This window comes from Pituophis catenifer, unplaced genomic scaffold (assembly GCF_029215685.1).
Source record: "Pituophis catenifer annectens isolate HBS135680 unplaced genomic scaffold, rPitCat1.0.hap2 SCAF_1, whole genome shotgun sequence".
NCBI classification, from domain to species: Eukaryota; Metazoa; Chordata; class Lepidosauria; order Squamata; family Colubridae; genus Pituophis; species Pituophis catenifer.
The window spans coordinates 77,347,688-77,365,567 of record NW_027256881.1 but is presented as its reverse complement, the minus strand read 5'-3'; the positions used below and the strand labels follow the sequence as shown (position 1 = coordinate 77,365,567).

At 39.3% G+C, this 17,880-nt stretch overlaps 1 protein-coding gene across 1 annotated transcript in view; it reads left to right on the top strand.

Moving 5' to 3' along the window:
- Positions 1-208: 208 nt before the first annotated feature.
- Positions 209-17,880, top strand: part of SLC22A3 (solute carrier family 22 member 3) — a 30,463-nt gene continuing 12,791 nt past the window's right edge. Inside the window, exons 1-7 of the mRNA XM_070951467.1 lie at positions 209-613; positions 4,554-4,657; positions 6,711-6,865; positions 7,616-7,784; positions 9,562-9,679; positions 14,863-14,960; positions 15,063-15,277. Coding sequence (XP_070807568.1) covers positions 209-613; positions 4,554-4,657; positions 6,711-6,865; positions 7,616-7,784; positions 9,562-9,679; positions 14,863-14,960; positions 15,063-15,277 — 1,264 coding nt within the window. The remainder of the gene's footprint in view (positions 614-4,553; positions 4,658-6,710; positions 6,866-7,615; positions 7,785-9,561; positions 9,680-14,862; positions 14,961-15,062; positions 15,278-17,880) is intronic.

Sequence of the window (17,880 nt, the reverse complement as noted above, 5' to 3'; positions counted from 1 at the left end):
TTATATTACTTCGTGACATTTGTGAGGAAGGCAGAATGAGAGAGAGGGAGGGAGAGAGGGGGAAAGAGAGAGAGAGAAAGAGAATGTATGAGTTATAGGAAATACTCTTTATATAGTCACAAAGTTGGAAGAAAGTTACCACCGCTATCATTTGGATTCATCCAATTTAGTGCCGGTGTGTGTATGTGGGAGACAACTAGAATTTACAATGCCGTCTTTTGATGAGGTTTTAAAACAGGCTGGAGACTTTGGAAAGTTTCAGAAGAAGGTCTTCTTCCTTCTCTGTCAGACTGGCGTTACCTTCTCCTTTCTATTTGTTGGGATTGTATTTCTGGGACGAGACCCCGAGCAATATTGGTGCAGGATTCCTTATGTATCTGAACTGAAGAAGCAGTGTGAATGGACGCTTGAAGAGGAATACAACATTACCATTCAAGCCTCAAGCCTGATGAACTCTTCACAATGTAAGAGGCATGACATAAAGTGGAATAACACCAGGCATAATTGTACGTATCCACTGGCTCATCTTACCAACAACTTTGCTGGCGAGTCATTTACTACATGCCAGGATGGCTGGTTATTCAAAAAACCTCACTCAACTATTGCCAGTGAGGTAAGTAAAGGCAACGTTATCCAGAAAAATAGATTTATTTGCATAAAGAAAATTAAACAAATGTTTATTATTAATGCAGGCCAATAAATGTTACAGATATATGGTATTTAAGGTAATACATTGTGAAGTATAAAAATAGATTTGGTATTTGGATTAAACTGTTCATTTCCTATTTTCTACACTGTAAAAGTGTCATGGATAATATTAGCTTTGTTTCATTGTCTTTTTGAAATCTGGAAAAAGAGAGAGAGAGATAGAGAGAAGAAGACAGAGAAAGATGGAGGAATGCTATTATAGATGTTGGTTTGAATATAGGAATGAGAACAACTTAGAAAATTGAACATATTTGCACGGACAGACAATACTGTCTCAGTTACAGAATTCTGCCTTTGTCCTCCAGATGAATCAGATGTAATTTCTCATTTGAGTACAATTTTTTTTTAAAAGATTATTGGTGGAGCAGGTCAAAGGCAATAAATTCTTTTCCCAACATCTCCCTTTCAGGAGGTTTGTATAACATGACAGGTGAGAACTCTTTCCTTGAGTCCTGGAAGAAGTGCCGTCATTTATAGAAGAATATACTGATTGAGCTAAGTGGGCAGCTATCCTTAGTTAAAGTAAAGCCATTTTGTTTCAGTTTTTAAATGCCCACTAAATTTCAGGGCAGTTCAGTACCATTTATTTTAGTGCAACCTTGGCAAAAATATGAGGCGGGAAGAAAGGAGGAAGCAATAGCAATAGCACTTAGACTTATAAACCGCTTCATAGTGCTTTTACAGCCCTCTCTAAGCGGTTTACAGAGTCAGCATATTGCCCCCAACAACCTGGGTCCTCATATTACCCACCTCAGAAGGATGGAAGGCTGAGTCAACCTTGTGGAAGGCTGAGTCAATCTTGAAAAGCAATAGCTAGTATCTCAATCAATGCATTTTCAAGACATAACATTGTGTGCATAGCATAAACTATTACTTAAAATTACCTAGGCGGTTTAGACAAAACCAATTTTACAGCAGCAGTTCAGTTGTTTGACATGGACTGAAAGTCAAAAAATCATGAAACAGCTTTTGAGTGTCAGGAAATACACAATCAGATGTTAAATGGCTGGAGGGGGAGAGGAACTAAGAGAAGAGAAAAGAGAGACTGCTCATATGAGCTATGATGGAAGCTCATTTACTGTTTATGGATGGTCATTAATTCAGGAGATTCCCAGACTACTAAAACTGCAGCACTGAGTTCAATTAACTAGGGAAGAGCCTTCAGATTATATTATAAGGCCGCAACCTTATGTCGGCTTTATGGGTAGGAATCACAGCCAGATAAGCTAATTCTGTTTTTATTTAAAGCTGCTTTGATGGAATCTTGCAAGCCTGAAAGTACAACCCTCTCCTTTGTCTCCTTTACATCTGAGTGGGAGGGAATCTTCTAAGCCTCTTGCCCCGCCCACTCTACAAATGTTGGGCTATGCTGCCTCTTATCTGACCGTTCCCTTGGCAGCATTTCTTGGCCCAGTTTCTCAAGGTCTTTCCCACATACCATTATACTCTGTGACCTCAAAAGTAAGTCCAACTGAATGCATTGGGGCTACCTTTTAAGTAGGCTTGTATCAGATTGCACAGAATATAAGGCTACACGCCAAACCACATGGTGATAAAAAAAGCAATGACTCTAATTTTTTAAAAAAAGTTAGAAATAGTAGCTATTGGCCTGCCCAGCTATGACTGGTGCTCATAGAATTCTCATAAGAGGCAAGAAGAAACCATGGCAGTCCATACGCTATTTACTGCATCTTCCCCTTAGGCAGAGACTTCACAAAATGTCTAAAAACATAATGGACTAATAGAAGAATGAAAATGATTTGTAATTTGAAAAACAACCACTGTAAATAGCAATAGCACTTAGACTTATATACCACTTCATAGTGCTTTACAGCCCTCTCTAAATGCATTCCATAAGATGACAAAGTTTAAAAGAAGGAACCTGGAACATACCCTTCCAATGGAACAGGCAGATGTTCTTGGAAAGGCAGTCCTTCACGCAGGGGTGAAATCTACTTACCTTCCCTACTGGTTTGGAAGCGCTCGCTTCATTTGTGCATGCATCACAAGCAATTTTGGACCCTCTGCATACGCGCAAAGCCTTCTGCACATGCGCAAAGGGTAAAAAACAGGTTACTTCCTGGTTAAAACCAGGAAGTAACAACATCCGGGCAGGTGGGTGCAGTCTCGTGTTGCCGCTGCTACCAGTTCTCCAAATCACGCACTGCCGCCACTACTGGTTCTCTGAACCACGCGCTGCCACTGCTATCAGTTCTCCAAACCACACGCCGCTGCCGCTACCGGTTCACCCGAACCGGTGCGAACCGATAGCATTTCACCCCTGCCTTCAAGTACTTATGCACTCATAACTACTCACATCCTGCCTTCTGAACCTACTAAAGCTTCCAGATGGTCTTCAGGAGTAGCCCCAAGTACAACATGTGGCAATAATCCAGTCAGGAGATGAGAAAGTCATGAGGGACCATGAACAGAGCCTCCCAGGCTCAAAATGAGCACAACTGGTATACAAGAAGCAATTGTGCAAAGACCCCCCATCATAGATGCAAACAACTCTTAAGCATGAATCATGAGTTCAGCATGAGTCCAGATCATGCATCAAATCTCAATGGGGCACTGTCTATTCAGAAATAAAGTGAGAACACTTTAGATTTCAAATCTAGGGGATTCATAAACATTTCCTCTTGTACAGCCAACAGATACTGAGACAGTGTCAGACCTGCCCACCTGGTTTCTTAGGAAATAAACACTCTCGATTCTATTTATAGTGAAAAGGTTACTTTTACTAAAAGCCAAGTGTAACCAGTAGCAAAGCCGGATCTAAAAGTTTGCACGCAAAGATTCACTAGTTAACTTTCCCTTCTCCATTCCAACCCCCTGTTATCTCTGCGTTATCTAGTCATATTTGAAGATGATGTTTTGGGAACTGTTCCTGCAACTGTTGGGTAGATGGATAGGCTTGCAATCCATTCCCAGGTCTGTGGCCTTGGGATATCTCGGGACAGCACAAAGATCACTTTCGGTTTCCCCCTCATCTTCCCACAGCTCCCTCCCCCCATGGCTTAGGTAGTCTGGCATCTAGCGAAGCATACATGCAAGTGAAGGATGGCAGCTCTGACAGACAGAATAAGAGTAATGGAATATTAAGATAATTAAACACAATTGTCTCTGAGTCAAAGTCTTCTTATTTAAAAATAAATTTAACTGATCAAATATACATTGAACAGAAAGCATTAAGTACAATCCTATCATAATACATTTGTGGCTGGTTATTGACTAAAGATCATTTTGAGGCTGTGATTTCAGGAAAGCTGTTCTAACAGCATTAGAAAGATCAGCCACCTTAATTTAAACCAGACCATTTATTTATTTAGCTCTGTATTATTTCACAAAATTGTAGGTGGGCATCCTTCCCTGCAATTCCTGGAAAGCAACAGGAACTGAACTGGCCATTCATGCAGATAGGCTCAGGGACTTGGCTTTTGACAGCAGTTCTGACCCTGACCTAAATAAATATCTCTGGTAAGGCAATGGGTCAGTTATTACGCACCAATAGGATTTCCATTTTATGAGTCTTTTTTTTAAATTTCAGTTTAGGTCATGCAATCAAAGTCCATCTCAATAGTGATTTTTTTAAATGGAATAAACCCTCTGCTGGGAAGATTCAAAAACTGTCAGCATAATTCTACATTGTCCCATAAAACAACAATAACACTATAATTTTTTTTCAAGGCCTAAAATCCATTGTTCCTCTACTAAAATCCTTATTAGGATTTTAAATGTATTGTGAGCCGCCCTGAGTCTTCGGAGAGGGGCGGCATATAAATTGAATTAAATTGAAAATTGAAATACTGAAACTTACTGTACTTTTACGCTTCCTTCTGCAGTATAACCTTGTCTGTGAGAACAAGTGGATAATAGACATGACTCAGTCTATACTCAATATGGGATTTCTGGTAGGAGGGTTTGTTCTGGGATACGCTGCAGACAGGTAACAATGCCTTTTGAACACTTATTTATGGACTGCATTATCTTCCATGACAAATAAGGCTATGTCGTGCGTTATGTAGATGGAGGGAGAAATACTTTACAGGTAGTCTTTGATTTATGACCATAATCAGTGGTGGGATTCAACCAGTTCGCACCACTTCGGGAGAACTGGTTGTTAACTTTCTGAACAGTTTGGCAAACTGGTTGTTGGAAGAAATCATTAGGGCAGAGAACTGGTTGTTAAATTACTTGAATCCCACCACTGACCATAATTGAGCCCAAAATTTCTGTTTACTAAGTGAGACAGCTGTTAAGCGAGTTTTGCCCCATTTTATGACCTTTCTTGCTACAGTTGTTTAAATGAACCATGCGGTTGTCAAGTTAGTGACATGGTTGTTATGTGAAACTGGCTTCCCCCATTGACTTTGCTTGTCAGAAGGTGGTCGCATGACTCTAGGACACTGCAGTTGTCATAAATATGCCATAAACATTACCAAGCATCCAAATTTTGATCCCATGACCGTGGGGACGCTGCAATGGTCATAAGTGTGAAAAACAATCCTAATTCACTTATTTTCAGCACCATTGTAACTTTGAATGGGCACTAAATGAGTGGTTGTAAATCAAGGATTACCTGTATGTACTGCATGCCTCTCTCACTCTTCCTCACACTCAAATTTGAGGGAAGGACATTGTTAACGTGCATTCATGTTTTGCAACAAAACATACTCTTTCTTTCTTGTTCAAATATGGGAAAGTGGTTTCTGTCCATTGTAATTTGCTAAGAAACCAAAGTATCAAAGCACTATCCTAGTCAAGGTTGGACAACTATGGCTCCTTTACATACAGCTGGGAGTTGAAGTCCACAGATCATAAAGGGGTCATAGTTGTCCATCTTTGATCCTACTGAGGGACAGAGATTTTCACACTCTGAAGGCCAGTTCAGATATAAAGCAGATTGTCTGCATGTCTGACTCTTGTTCTGACAGCTACAACTATTTTAATATAGATGACTAGAATTATGCAAGATTATAATGCTGCATAAACTTTTGTCAAAGTTTTGTCCACTTTGACTCTAGTTCAGCCTCTCTTGTTCCAAAGCCTTCCCTGATCTAAGAAATGTGGGCTACCAAAAGGTAACAAAGATGACAAAAAAGATTGTTTTGCCCCTAGATTTCCCAATTAAAAAAACCATTGTCCAAATATATATATAGACAACTCACCAAGTTTTCTTCCCTGAAAAAAAAAACATACATCCAACATTAGGTTTTCTTAGGGAGTCTGAAATTCATCAGCTGTCATAGTATGTGGCAGGAAAAGTCATTCTACCAATGTCTGGCAGTGCTTCTAGCCATTATTTGACACCTGATAGTGTTTTCATCATTTTCAGAGGTCCCAAATCATAATTTCGAACCCTTAAGAATCCTTAAGCAACAACAAAACCAATAGTCCAGGATATACTGAACACTTTTGAGTATTTGATTAAATCACTACTAAAGGATAAAAAACATCCAACTGCCTGTGCTCCTTGTATGATAAATAGACATTGTTAATTACAATCATTCATAGGTAGAAGAATGGAGGTAATTTTCACATTCCTAATCTTCAACTTCTTATTGTTTAAAAGAGTAATAATTTTAGAGCACTTATCTTCGCTAGTACTATCAGTGGTGAAACATTTGATCTTTGTTACAGTAATTAATATGTGGAGGGAGTTGAACTGGTGTAAGATATTTTAGCATTCAACTATGAATTATTCCTATTTAGAAGATTTAGCTCTATAGTAGTAACACTATCCTACCCATGTTTATGCAGAAGATATTTCCAAATAGTTTCATTAAACAACCTAAATTAATCTAATAAGGGGAGTAGCAATGAACGATGCTGATTGAAGATCATGGAGCTTGTAATTGAATGTATCTGGGCAAACGTAGTAGAGTGTCTATAATCTGGGAGAAGAAGAGAAATTTCACTAGAGATTTTCAAAGTTATTTTTTCCTCCTCTTGGCTCCATTTCTTCTTTATTTATTCATTTGCTTTGCTTTCCTTGACAGATTTGGCAGAATCACCATTTATCTCTTTTCTTGCTTTGGGGCAGGACTATGTGGCCTAATAGTGGCTTTTGCACCAAACATTGTTGTATTTTCAATATTTCGCTTTCTACAAGGAATCTTTGGAAAGGGAACCTGGATGACAAGCTTTGTACTGGGTAAGGCATGGTGTGTTTTCAATTCTTTCCCAATGCAGCTGGGGCAACATAAAGAAGCTGAATAGCTTTACTGAAGGAGCTTTGTTGAAATGGATTTTATTGCAGAACTTGCTATGGCATCATTCTGATAAAGGATGGTTTCCTGTTTTTTTCTGCTAGAAGCACAGTTTGACTTGTGCGAGCGGCAGCCTGATGCACATGTGCACCAGTGGTGGGTTCTACTTACCTTTACTACCGGTTTGCAGCGGAGTCGCACGTGTGCGCTCATTTTGCTCGCATGCGCGTGCGCTCTTCTGCACATGCGCAGAAGTGTTTTGGTGATGGTGGGGTCGGTGGGCGGAGCCTCCCGCCGGTTTCTCTAGAACCGGTGTGAACTGGGGCAACCCACCATTGATGTGCACGCATGAGCGCCAGCCCACCGCTTGCAAGCCAGTTCCCCTCTCCACACACCCCCACCAGGCCACCAAGCCAGAAAGGTTGGCATAAGGCCAGTGGTGGGATTCAGCCAGTTCGAAGCACTTTGGGAGAACTGGTTCTTAACTTTCTGAGAAGTTTGGTGAACTGGTTGTTGGAAGAAATCATTAGGGCAGAGAACCAGTTGTTAAATTATTTGAATCCCACCACTGCATAGGACACTGGGGAAATGTGGCATAAGACACTGGGGAAATGTGCTATTACTCCAGCTATGCTTTTTTATAATGGATCTCATGTTATCTTTCAAAGTTTTTGTTTATCTTTTTGTCAATTCAGTAACAGAGCTGGTTGGTTCAGATCACCGACGGGTCGTTGGAATTGTAATACAGATGTTCTTCACACTTGGAGTTGTGATTCTTCCTGGAATTGCTTATGTGATTCCCACATGGCAGGGGATTCAACTAGTTACCACACTTCCCAACTTTCTTTTCCTGTTATATTACTGGTAACTGCCATTACTTTCCATTTTCTCCCCCAGCCCCAAAATTATCTTCTGATGCATTCATGAGTTCTGTTTAATATAAATAGCAGCTGTTTTTTTTTTTTTTTTTTGCAAAAGAACATTTCCCAACTTAGTCTTTTCTAGAAGTTGGATTCTCAGTATATCTTCAGAGAAGCACATCCAAAAATTATGAATACTATGAGTCCAACATTTATTAATGGCAATAGGTGGAGAAAAGCTAATATGAGTTATTTAATAAGCTGAAAACCATTCTTCTGTCGTGATTAAGACATTTTCTCTGTCTGAATCTCAGTCATTAATTAAAGCTGAATTTAGATAAGCTCTTATGACATCTACTCATGGGTGCAACAATAATACCGACCTATATTTTGGAGTTATTATATAGATTATTAATTTATATAAGTTTGAAATCCATAAAAATAATGCTTATCATTGTTAATGAACAGTCATAAGTCATCATCCTATGCCATGACTATATTCTATTAATATAATTGCAGTTCTTAATAAGATAATTAAGGCATTCAATTATTAAATTTAATATAGCCCTAATAAATAGTGAAAAAATGGGAGTACATTTAAATATAAAGAAAACCAAATTCATAACAAGTGAAGGAATCAGGTTTAAGATTTACAATGAAGACACTGAAGTGGTGAATATCTTCTACCTTCTAAGATAGTCTATCAAGAGGAAAGGAACTAGCAGTTAAGAAATATGCTGCAGACTAGCAATTAATATAGTAGCAGTGATGGTCTTGGAAAAGATATTCAGATATTGGAATGTATTTTATACCCACAGAATTAGAACCATGGAAACAATGGTTTTTTTCATTTTCTTCTATGGAAGTGAAATTGGGACTGTGAGGAAGCAGGATAGAAAGAAGGTTTATGCTTTTGAACATTGGTATTGGGGTAAACCCCTGAGAATAGCACGGTCAACGATCATCAAACAAATCAACCCTGGATCTCACTTGAGGCACAAATGATCAGGCTTAAGTTATCAAACCTCGGACACATTATGTAAAGACCTGGCACTCTGGAGAAAGTTTTAATGTTTGGAAAAGTAGAAGGAAAGAGAGAAAAAGTAGATGAAGATCAGCAGCAGGGAAGATGGATTCAATTACAGTGATGATAGGTGAAGTATTGGAAGACATGAAGGACCAGGCTGGGAACAAATTGTCCTAGAGAAACTATGTATATGATTACAAGGAGTTGACACCAACCTGATAGCAAATAATCAAACTTGTTGATTATAAAGTGTTGTAAGCCCTAGGAAGAGCCATCAAAGTATGGGTATGAGTCACCTAATAAGCAATATGAACTTCTAGATTACTGTTGGCATGATTAGATCCATCAGTTTCACTTTGTTCAAATGCGCTGGATTTCTTGTGTCCTTCACCATATGCAATATCATTTATTGGGCCATAAAAAGTAATGGTAGCTATGTTGGTGTCTCAGGAAATAAGGAAAAAAATTCACAATTAACAATCTCAACCAAACTAACACAAAAGGGTATGGAAACATTTGGAAGGATATTCCAAAAAGCAGGAGAAGGGGCCGAAGTGACCAGATTTGTAAGAGTCATTTTCACCAACAAAAGAAGTTTTCAGGAGGGAGAAAGAAACTCAGAGTGCCAGGAAAGAACTGAAAGGCTTAAGAACTCATTAAGATGCTGATGAAGTTTTGGCATTCTTGCAGGCAATAAATCTCATCTGCTGACAGCTACCGACTCTTCCTCATTGGTCTCTCTTTTTTTTGGCAGGCTGGTCCCTGAATCTCCACGGTGGCTGATCACTCGCAAAAAAGCCAAGAAGGCCTTGCAGATTATGCAGTCGGTTGCCAAAGAAAATGGACAAAGCCTTCCAGTGCATTTTTCGGAGGTACGGACTTTAATTTAATTTGTAAAATGTAATGTTATTACATTACAACCCAGGGCGGTGTACGATACACTAAATTTAAAGTAAAACAACCCATGCAGTAGACAACAGATGTCTGAAGGAAACAAACCATCATCTCACAAATCAAGCAATTCTCCAGGGGCCCAACACCCGCTCTAGCCCAAGGTCTGGGAAAAGAGCCAGAGCTTAAGGACTCATCTAAATACGGTCAAAGTGGGAGCCAAGCAGATCTTGGGGAGGGGAGCAATGTTATTCCAGAGGCAAGTGCTATAACTGCAACAATGGCTAAATTTTTTTTAGTGCTGTATCTTAAAGAAAGTATTCTGTAAAACTAACTCTTGCCATTTATTTAGACAAAGTCTTCATATAAACCCACAGGCTAAACCCTAGGGAGGTGGGGGTTTCAAAGTATAGGATCCCCTCAGCAGACGTCCTGTAGTCTAGGCAAGAACGGCTTGTAGGTCACATGTACTATATATGTGTTGCTAGCAGCCTTCAAATTTCTTTGAGGTGTTACATCAGGAACTGCTGTCACCAGTAGCCTCTCACCGGCCAGTACGCTTTCATAGAGAGGGGCTCCTCAGGGTGCCATCAGCTGAACAATGTCGACTGGCGGCACCCAGGGGAAGAGCCTTCTCTGTGGGGGCACCTGCTATCTGGAATGAGCTCCCCCCAGAGATACGGAGGATCCTGGATTTACACACCTTCCGCCGCACCCTCAAGACCTTTTTATTCCAACAGGCTGGCCTGGCCTAACCTCCCTTTTTAATTTTTAATTGTAAATTTTAAATTTGTCTAAAATTTTAGGGGTGTTTTAATCTGTTCTGGGCCAAATTTATTTAATTAGGTTTTTATATTGCTTTTAAATTTTGTAATTTTCTGTATTTTATCTCTTGACTGTTCACCACCCTGAGTCCCTCGGGAGTAGGGCAGTATATAAATCTAATAATAAAATAAAATAAAAATAAAACCCACCTAGCATTTAGGGAAGACTTCTCCCCACTTTACTCTTCAGTTGTTTTGTGGCTCTGAATTGCCTCCCATTTCTCCTAGATTCCAGTTCAAATGGGAGGAAAAAAACTGAATGCCACTTGTAGCAGTGTTTTGATTCTTCAGTTCATGTAAGGTTCCCCTCGTCTGTCTTTTACTTCTAACCAGAGCACATGTTCATTAACAGAGCCCCACAGTCATTTTTTTTCTTTGTCTTCTGGTGATGTCCTCATGTATTTTCTATACACAGCTATAAACATTCTACAATTGTAATATTAATAAGATTATTCTCAACAGTTCTCTTTCTTTCATGATGGATTTTCTCAGTGAGATGGAATTTTCACACACACACACACACACACACACGGAGGGAGGGAGGGAGGGAGGGAGGGAGAGGGAGAGGGGTAGATTTTCAATCTTGGTGATCCAGCTTGCTTCTAAGTGCAAATAGGCAACTTCAAGAAGTCAATTGTCATTCAATCCATTGCAAGATGAAAGGATTAATACGATAGGGGTCTTTCCAACAACTACTTATGTTTTTGCTAACATTGATGTCATTGCCCAAAACCTGATGGATTTGTTAAACTTTTCAGCAAAACATAGGCGGAGTGAATCCTTTTCCAAGGATTCTGTCCATTTTCAAAGAAGAAAGTGCAGGGATTTAAAATTCTGTTGTTGCTTTTTAAGGAAAACATTATTTCAGACAGAATTTAATGATTTTTGGCTAAATCCTAGCAGGCTTTAGGCCACAAAGGAGTCTTGACAGATTGTGAAGGAAGCGTTTGCTAGTATTTCCCCACCAACAATCCTTCTCCAACAATTTTTGAACAACATTTACGAAAATAATAGGCATTATACAGGCATCGCTTGTCTTCTGAGGAGAGAAAAAAAACCTTCTAAATTATAGTTAGTTAGTTCTATAATTTGTAACTTAGTTCTAACTTCTATAGTTAGAAGTTTATATTATAGTTTGAGCAAGCCACCATCAAAGTAAATTTTGGATTTTCCCCATTCCTAATAGTTGCATGTATATTACATTTCAAAAGGAGAGACTTTATGAGCCTACAATGTCTCTGATTATATCTGTTTATCTTGTACAGAGCACTTAATTCCTTGCTTGGAAAATGTTGTTAGTAAACTAAACTATTTTTGTTTGAAAGAGAAATGGAATGGAAAACTGGTTATTTTTGCAGTCTCTTAAAACAGCAAAATTAAGATTCAGTATGGTCTATCCCACATTTCCAAGAAAAATGTACTAGAACTTCATAAATCACTTACAAAGAGATTTCCCAACTTTTCATAACACTTGAGCAGCACTACATGAAAGAGTCTCTTTCCACATAAATCTTATAAAAGCATTGTGTATAAATAAATATATTTGTATAAGAGTCAGATTAAAAATCGTGAACAAAAATTGATGCTGGGGAGGGCATCAATCAGTTTATACTAAATTCAATTTGTTCAACCACAATATTTTTAGAACTTTGACCTTGGCTTCCAGATTGTATTACTTTCCCTGCGTCATTTCAAAAATTTTAGTCTAAAGTTTCGAGCTAGTGTTCTCAGCCACACTCCTAATTTATTGACAGCTGCAACTGGTTAGTTTTCAGTCATATCTACATATCTAAAGTGCACTTTGGCTCTTTTCCAAAGTCCTTTTCGATACACAAGTCCAGTCATTCTTGACTCTGTGCCCAACAAAGAGCACGATGCTTCCGGAAGTGCTAGGATGAGAACATCAAACACATTTTACATTCTGTACTCTCAGTGGAGTTTCTCCCTAAATTATGTAGCTCCAATTTCCAAAGGAAGGTTGCAGTTGGGGAGACAATTACTACCAAGCAACTAAGTATAGCAAACACCTTCTAGTGCCAGGCTTGTAACAGCATAACAACAGAAAAGGATTGTGTTATTAAACACCATAGCATTGGTAGAAATAAATTGGTGCATTCCTTTTGTGAAAAAATGATTTGAAAAGATATTGTCAAAAAGCATAATTTAGAAGGAAACCCTCCTATGTAAGACTTGGAAGAAGAATGGGAGATGCCAATCTTTCCCCACCTTGGATAAAGGATACCGAGCTGCCCTGGTATTTTCTGCCATGCCCCCATGACTCCATCTTCAGCTTGTTCTCTGCCCATGAATGAGATAGCCACAAGTTATTTTTGGCTGTACAGGATTGCTTTTCCCTTTATGCCAACAGTATCAACCATCGGTATGAAAATATATAATTGATTTTTTTTTTACTACCCTTTGTGCAGGTTGACAAATAATAAGTGGAATTGGGCTGGTGCTTGGGCCATCTCAGGCTGATGCAGGTGTGCCCATTCTCTTCTGGTCTCTGATAACACTCCTATACCATCATTTTGCAATTCTCTCTCTAAAGAGCTGATTAGATGTACTTTGCTGTTGCTCTATCTATTCAATAGGCAAGACAGCAGGTATCCCAGAAGTGTTTTTTTCCAAAAGACAACTGGACTTTCTTGGTATTTTCTTTGAAAACATTTAGCTTTTCATCCAAGAAGCTTCTTTAAGCTTCTCATCCAACGTTTCGCTTCTCATCCAAGAAAGTCCAGTTACCTTTTTTGGGGAAAAAAATACTTTTGGAAAACCATGACCTGGATGATTGAGAATCTCCATAGACAAGACAATAGGTGCTTCAACTCAATACCACCTACTAGTTTAGTGCCAGGAAGAAATAGAGACACAGTGGTGTGACGCCTCCATGGTGTTTCAAATTGAGCAGGAAGAAATCTGGAAATTGCTATTTGTTGCCTTTATAAAAAAGAGATGAAAGAATTCATAAGGATAAATGCTGCACATCTTTGTGAGTTGTGTTGAAATCCACACATTTTCAAGTTGGGAAACATTGCTTTGGAGTATAGCTTTTAAGTGGGTCTAAGAGTTTATAAGCATTGTACATTGATTTGGAACATAAAGAATAGAAAATTAAAAATTAAATACCTATTCACTTTTTCCAAGCAACTCATTTTTTTTTTTACTCTTTTGTAACATTAATAAAGAGCACAGTGAAGACTTCAGTATTAAGGTCAAAGAACAAAACTAATTCAATGCATTTTGCAACTGTTTATCAATGTCATGCTTAGCATTTGTACAGTTTAAGCAACCGTGTGTTCATGATATTTTAAAAGCCCTATTTAACCTTGATACAAACTCCCCCCCCCCTCATCTTTAAGATTTAATTTATCAAAGTCACCACAATGTTAACAATTATTATTTTTATTGTATAATTTATTGTATAATTTATTGCTGGCTAGTTTGTGTTCAATCTGTTCTGCAAATTTTGTAAGTATTAAATAAAGTTCATTTCCACCTGGTAATTGTTAGCTATAAGCTAAAAATAAGAGTCACCTTGGGATAGTGAGATGGGTGGCATATATATTTAATAACTAATAGAATAGGGTAAGATAGGGTGGGATAGGGTGGGGTGAGGTGGGATGGGGTGGGGTGGAGTGGAATGGAATGGAATAGAATAGAATAGAATAGAATAGAATAGAATAGAATAGAATAGAATAGAATAGAATAGAATAGAATAGAATAGAATAGAATAGAATACTTTTGTAGAGGGTTGAACATTTTTGTGGGTATATCCAGCTATACCAGGGTGAAATCCAGCAGATTCTGCAGATTCTGGCGAACCGGTAGCGGAAATTTTGAGTAGTTCGGAGAACAGGCAAATACCACCTCTGGCTGGCCCCAGAATGGGGTGGGAATGAAGATTTTGCAATATCCTTCCCCCCAAGAGTGGGAAGGGAATGGGGATTTTGCAGTATCCTTCCCCTGGAGTGGGGTGGGAATGGAGATTTTGCAGTATTCTTCCCCTGCCATGCCCACCAAGCTACACCACGCCCACCAAGCCACGCCCACAGAACCGGTAGTAAAAAATATTTGAATTTTACCACTGAGCTATACTCTGTTCACAGGGATGCAGCCATGTAGTTTAGGGAAGACACAAATACCATGGCAAGGAGAAAAAGAGAGAATATTAAGATGAAATGTGTTGGCTTGTTAACAACTCTTTGGTCATCCCTCTTGCCAACTTGCCTTTTGTTTTTAAAATTAAAACTAGTGTATTTCAAAACTAGAACAATTTCCCTCAAAATCATTTCTTTCCTGTTATTGGGACTATCAACTCTGCCTCTCTTACTTCTTAGATCACGGTCTCTGATGAAGAAGTGAGCAACCCTTCTCTGTTTGATCTGGTTAGAACTCCGCAGATGAGAAAATTCACTTTGATCCTCATGTATGCCTGGTAAGTATCCCTCAGCTGCACTGCTGCGATGCCTGTCATGTTTGATATTTCCCAGGCAGTCCTGGAGGCCCCACTGTTTCTTCTTTTGTCTTCCTCTTCAAGGTTCACCAGCGCAGTAGTTTATCAAGGGCTTGTGTTGCGCCTGGGACTCATAGAAGGGAATCTGTATTTGGAGTTCTTCATCTCTGCAGTGATAGAATTGCCTTCAGCTTTCTTAATCTTAGCCACCATTGACCGACTTGGCCGGCGACCTCTCTTTGCCTCAGGAACTCTTGTGGCAGGGGCCGCCTGCTTAATCACAGCATTTTTACCAACAGGTAACTAGATGGCTTCATTTTTATTTTTATTTTCCCTGTGTTGTCTCACTTGTCTCTCAAAGCACTCAATTTAAGTACAAAAATTGCTTTTTAACAGCAGGTTCAAATACTTCAGTTTGATGAAATAAGATTGTGTGATTCTCTTTCAAAAGAAATGCACTGCTTTTTGGAACATGATGGAAAATACAGGTAGTCCTCAACTTATGACCATAATTGAGCCCAAAATTTATGTTGTTAAGTGAGAAATTTGTTAAGTGAGTTTTGCCCCATTTTATGACTCTTTTTGTCACGTTTGTTAAGTGAATCACTGTAGTTAAATTAGTAATGTGGTTGTTAAGTGAATCTGGCTTCCCCATTGACTTTGCTTGTCAGAAGGTTCCAAGAGGTGATCACGTGACCCTGGGACGCTGCAACCGTCATAAATATGAGTTAGTTGCCAAGTGTCTGAATTTTGATCAAGTGACCGTGGGGATGCTGCAATAGTGTGAAAAATGAACTTGGCCCTTTTTTCCAGTGCCATTGTAACTTTGAATGGTCACTAAGTGAACTGTAGTAAGTCGAGGACTATCTGTAATAGAAGAGGTTGCAGCATTCAGCAGTAACACATAAGGCTCTTCCACACCCAGTGTTGATGCCAGTCTAGCCTCAAGACCTGTTATTTGTCCTCCTTGAGTAGCTCAGTTTATTTTCCTCCAGATTGTCTGTGGCATAAAACTCTCCTTTTGCACTTTGTGATTCATATTGGATTTAGACCAGTGGTGGGTTCTAACCAGATTTATTACCGGTTCTCTTCGTGCACACGCTTTGTGCACGATTGCCGCACAAGCGCGTTAGGAATATGCCCAGCTGAGGTGCGGCAATCTACTCTGCTGCAACTATCAGCTGGGCTAAAAGTAAAGAAATAAAAGGTAGGAATAACCTGGGCGCGCAGGGGAGGGTCCATCTCCCGGACAAAGAGAACCGGTTCGGTGACGTCATATCGTCACTGCTACCCGCTCAGCCGAACCGGGCCAAACCGGGAAGAACCCACCACTGATTTAGACTTAGAATAACTTTATTGTCACTTTGAATGTACACTAATCGACATACATTAAAATGAAATTTTGTTGCATACAGCTCTCAAAGAGTCACCACCTTCAATATACACTACATAAACATGATAAAATAAATAAATAAATACAAAATTAGGCACATACCCACATATCTGATATGACATGGAGAAATAACAGTCTAGTTCGGATGTATACATGTACATCAGGGGTGGGTTCTAAAATTTTTTACTACCAGTTCTTTGGGTGTGGCTTATTTTGTGGGTGTGGTTTGGTGGGAGTAATGTGACTGGGTGGGCGTGGCCAACTTTTTTTTTTTTACTTTTAAAAGCATTTTTTCTACAACCTTAAGAGGTTGCAGAAAAAAATACTTTTAGAAGCCTCTGACGATCAGTCAACTCAGCTGGGATTGCCAGAGGCTTTTAAAGGCATTTTTTTTCCTACAACCTCTTCGGCTGAAGAGGTTGTAGAAAAAAATGCTTTCAGAAGCCTCTGATGATCCCAGCTGAGTCGCGGGATCATCAGAGGCTTCTTTTTCACTTTTAAAAGCATTTTTTTGGCCGAAAAGGTTGTAGAAAAAATGCTTATAAAAGTTTTAAAAAAAAGCCATGAGGTGGGCGGGGGAAGCGAGTGGCGACTGGGCCGGGGACCAGTTCGGGGTCATGGCCAGTCAATGTTATTACCAGTTCTCTGAACTACTACAAATTTTTACTACTGGTTCTTTTGAACTGGTGTGAACCGGGAACAACCCACCACTGATATACATGGCAAGAAAAGTGAATCTTGCGACTTTACCAGATGGATGGCATAGGGAACAAAGCTGTTACAGAATCTGGTAGTCCTGCTAGAAGTACTTCGAAACCTCCTTCCAGAGGGGAGCCACAGAAACAGACCGTGAAGTGGGTGTGTGGGGTCTCTAATAATGCTTTGAGCTCTAAGCACATAGTCCTTATAAAGTATCCTGAAAGACAGGAAGTGACCTTCCTATAATCTTCTCGGCTGTCCTTACTACTCTCTGTATGGATTTTCTACCTGAGGCACTGCAGCTACCAAACCAAACAGTGATGCGGTTTGTTAAAATGCTCTCAATAAAACTCTCCTTTTGCACTTTGTGATTCATATTGGAGTTGCCTATTGGAGTTATCGTGGGTTATTTGCTGAGGTCAGCAGATGGAAAACTGGTGCAGGCTAACTTTAAAACACCTTAGAGGTAGAATGACCCAATACCAACAAGGAGAAATGTCATAGTTTCTAACAGTGCCTGATTGCAGGCCTTGATATTCTTATTTGTTGTATAATCAATAACAAGAGTACATGTTTAAGTGGTAATAGTACTGTGAAACTCTGTAACAAAAAATAATGAGAAATCAATGAAGGCCACAGGGCTTGTTTCCCAAGTTTCTCACAGTTTCCCAAAACTTTTGCTTCGGTCTTATCTGGAGTCAGCTTTCATTAATTCACCTTTATCTAAGCATGGACGCTGTGTAAGCACGGAAGGATATGATTTGCCCGTTATTTATAATCTAAGTTCTCAACTCAGGCTTCTGAGAACGC